This window comes from Mesoplodon mirus (assembly GCF_964341445.2).
Source record: "Mesoplodon mirus genome assembly, chromosome: 9".
Lineage (NCBI taxonomy): Eukaryota > Metazoa > Chordata > Mammalia > Artiodactyla > Ziphiidae > Mesoplodon > Mesoplodon mirus.
In genome coordinates this window covers 80578357-80580856 of record NC_138985.1, presented here as the reverse complement: position 1 = coordinate 80580856, position 2500 = coordinate 80578357, and the positions used below count along the sequence as shown (strand labels likewise).

The 2500-nt window shown below is 42.4% G+C and overlaps 1 protein-coding gene across 8 annotated transcripts in view; it reads right to left on the bottom strand.

The window, feature by feature from the left end:
* FOXP2 (forkhead box P2) overlaps nucleotides 1-2500 on the bottom strand; it is a 533480-nt gene that overhangs the window by 33283 nt on the left and 497697 nt on the right. For all 8 annotated transcript variants that reach the window (XM_082632343.1, XM_082632342.1, XM_082632346.1 and 5 more), the window contains 3 exons: nucleotides 1439-1640; nucleotides 288-364; nucleotides 48-149 (listed from right to left, as the gene is read on the bottom strand). In XM_082632343.1, the coding sequence (XP_082488469.1) occupies nucleotides 48-149; nucleotides 288-364; nucleotides 1439-1640 (381 nt within the window). The remainder of the gene's footprint in view (nucleotides 1-47; nucleotides 150-287; nucleotides 365-1438; nucleotides 1641-2500) is intronic.

Genomic DNA, 2500 nt, shown 5'->3' with positions numbered 1-2500 from the left:
GGAAGGAACTGCGCCAGGCATCTCCAAACCGCTGCACAAGTAGTTACCTTCCAAGTTGCTGCATTCCGCCTGAAGTAAGCAAATGTCCGTGTAAACCAGCTGTAAATTTCATTAAGTGTTAACTGCCTGTCAGATGACTCCATGATAGCCTGAAATGAGACAAGATACAGAGTGACGTAAAATAATGGTTTACTAACTAGGCTAGATGACACTTTCTCATCCAAGACTTTCTTAAGCATTTATGAATTTTAATTTAATCAGGCAAAGTTAATTTTCCTTCTACTTACCTGCCTTATGAGAGTTGCATAAGTAAATGGAGGTCTGACATCTGCATTTTTATAAAACTCGTAGTTTGGGGCAATCTCTATAAAAATAAAAACTAGGTGTTAATTCTGCTAATAATTCCCATTGCATATCATTGATTTTTCATATTTTCCCCTAGTACTGGTGAAGTGATTCAGTGAGAGAGCCACTGACTAGTGAAAGCACAAAGCATGACAGTGGAATTGAATTTTATGGAAAAGGCCATTTCTGACGTGAAGTGCAAATGAAGCGTCCCTAGTTGTTGGCGGTACTTCAGGAACCGTGCAACCAGCTGGCCTGAGGATTTTTTCCAGCAGCCAGGTCCTCTTTTAAGTGGGTGGTTTTAGGCATGTTCTTACATGGACTTTCGCCCCCCTGCCATAGTCTTTGCTTTTCTCATCTAATACTTCGTAAAGCATACCAGGGTCATCTCTCGGCATCTATGGACCTCTAACAAAGGAAACACAAAACCCTCACAAGCGCCCATGTTGAAAATAACTTCACTTTTTGTACAAAGGGGGCTCTGGGCTAATCATGGTTACAATGTGTGACTGTGATTATCCAGATGCCCCCAGGGCAGGGGTGAGGGGTTGGGGGTGGGAGAGAGAGAAGGTAAATTTGTGTTCTGTGCCAACTGTGCCTCTCGGACACATCTTAAGCAAAGTGGCATGTAGGCACCAGGACCTCTGCTAGGATTTCATTAGGTAGCACCTTGACAAAGACTGATGCCTGTAAAGCCTGCACTGTCTTGCATAGGGCAATGGTGCTTCCTATCTGTCCTTTTAAATAGCTCTTCTCCTATGGCATTACTCGCAGATGTTGCAGGGCTACCGTCTTCCCTCGGAGATCAAAGGACCTCATTGAATTGAGGTGATAATATGGGCTGTCCTGACAACAACATCTCTCAATGTCTCTAATGGGGAGGGCTTGCTTTCCTGAACAACCCCTCAGAACAATTCATCATGATGTGCTTAGGGAATCGCCCCTATCCGCATTTACCAGGAATAAAACAATGATCACTCCATAAATCATGACTTGAGTTTCCATGTGCTCTGGAATGGCTCATGTACAGTTGCTTCAGCTATAGTTTTCCTCTCCCAAAGTAAAAGAGCTCTACTGAGCATTCATATCCTACCTGATGACATGGGAATGTTGTATTTGTCTGAATGTCGCCTTCGTATGGCTCCCACATTGGGCACACTGGCTGGGGTGATTACTGAGGGTCCCTGGGTAATCGGGGTGACTGGGGCCGTTGGTGTGGTAGGGGTTTGAGGTAAGCTCTGTGGGGATGTCTCCAACATGTTCTTCGACATGGTGACACTAGACACCAGATTTAGCTGCAAAGGCCCAAGAGAAGGGCAGGAAAAAGGTAGAGACAAGAGAAAAAGACTTAAAAAGGTTTGACAAATGAGAGTGGTTTCACTTCTACAGCTGTGTTGCCACTAATAAGCTGCAAAAGGAAGCAGCCAATCTCAACTAATTACAGGATGAAATTGTATCATAAGAACTCTAATTAGAGGATGCTGTTAGAGGTTATCTAATAATCTACTGCAATGTTACTTAGGACTAACTTCTTGTCCTACCAGACTTCAGCAAAAGTCTATTTCCTTACATACAAAGCCAGTTGCTGATTATTGACTGCCCCTAAGGTTAAACAGGTGTAGCCCCCAGTGAAGCAACAACAACAGCAATAATGAAGGAGGCAATGTTTTCAACCAACAGGACTTCAAGTAAGTTGCTATTCTGTTGCTGCCAGAATTTTTTTTTTTTTTTTCATAGTCCCAAATCTCAGCAGAGAGGCTCCAGCCAGCTGGAAAATTTTACACTGACCTTTAGTCTCCTTGCTAATTTCGTGGAATGGTAATGACATTACTACATATTCAAACAAAATTGTCTTAATTGCAAATTAGCCGGAGGAGGCTGAAAATTTTCAAATTAAATCTGATTGGAGATGGAGAGAGGGAAATGGAATTTCCTCACTAACAATCATTTGTGGCATGTGTTAACAAATATAATGAAATGTCAAGTTTGCCAATTCCTCTGGAAGTATCATTTTCAATTTATGATTACAGTGTCACTTAATGCTGATGTACCCTGGAAAGTGGGTGTCAGGGTAGAAAAAAGGAAAAAGGTGAGAATGTATGCAAGCTGTTTAACAGTGTACCCTTCATTACTCCCCTCAGAAAGGCCCTGTTCT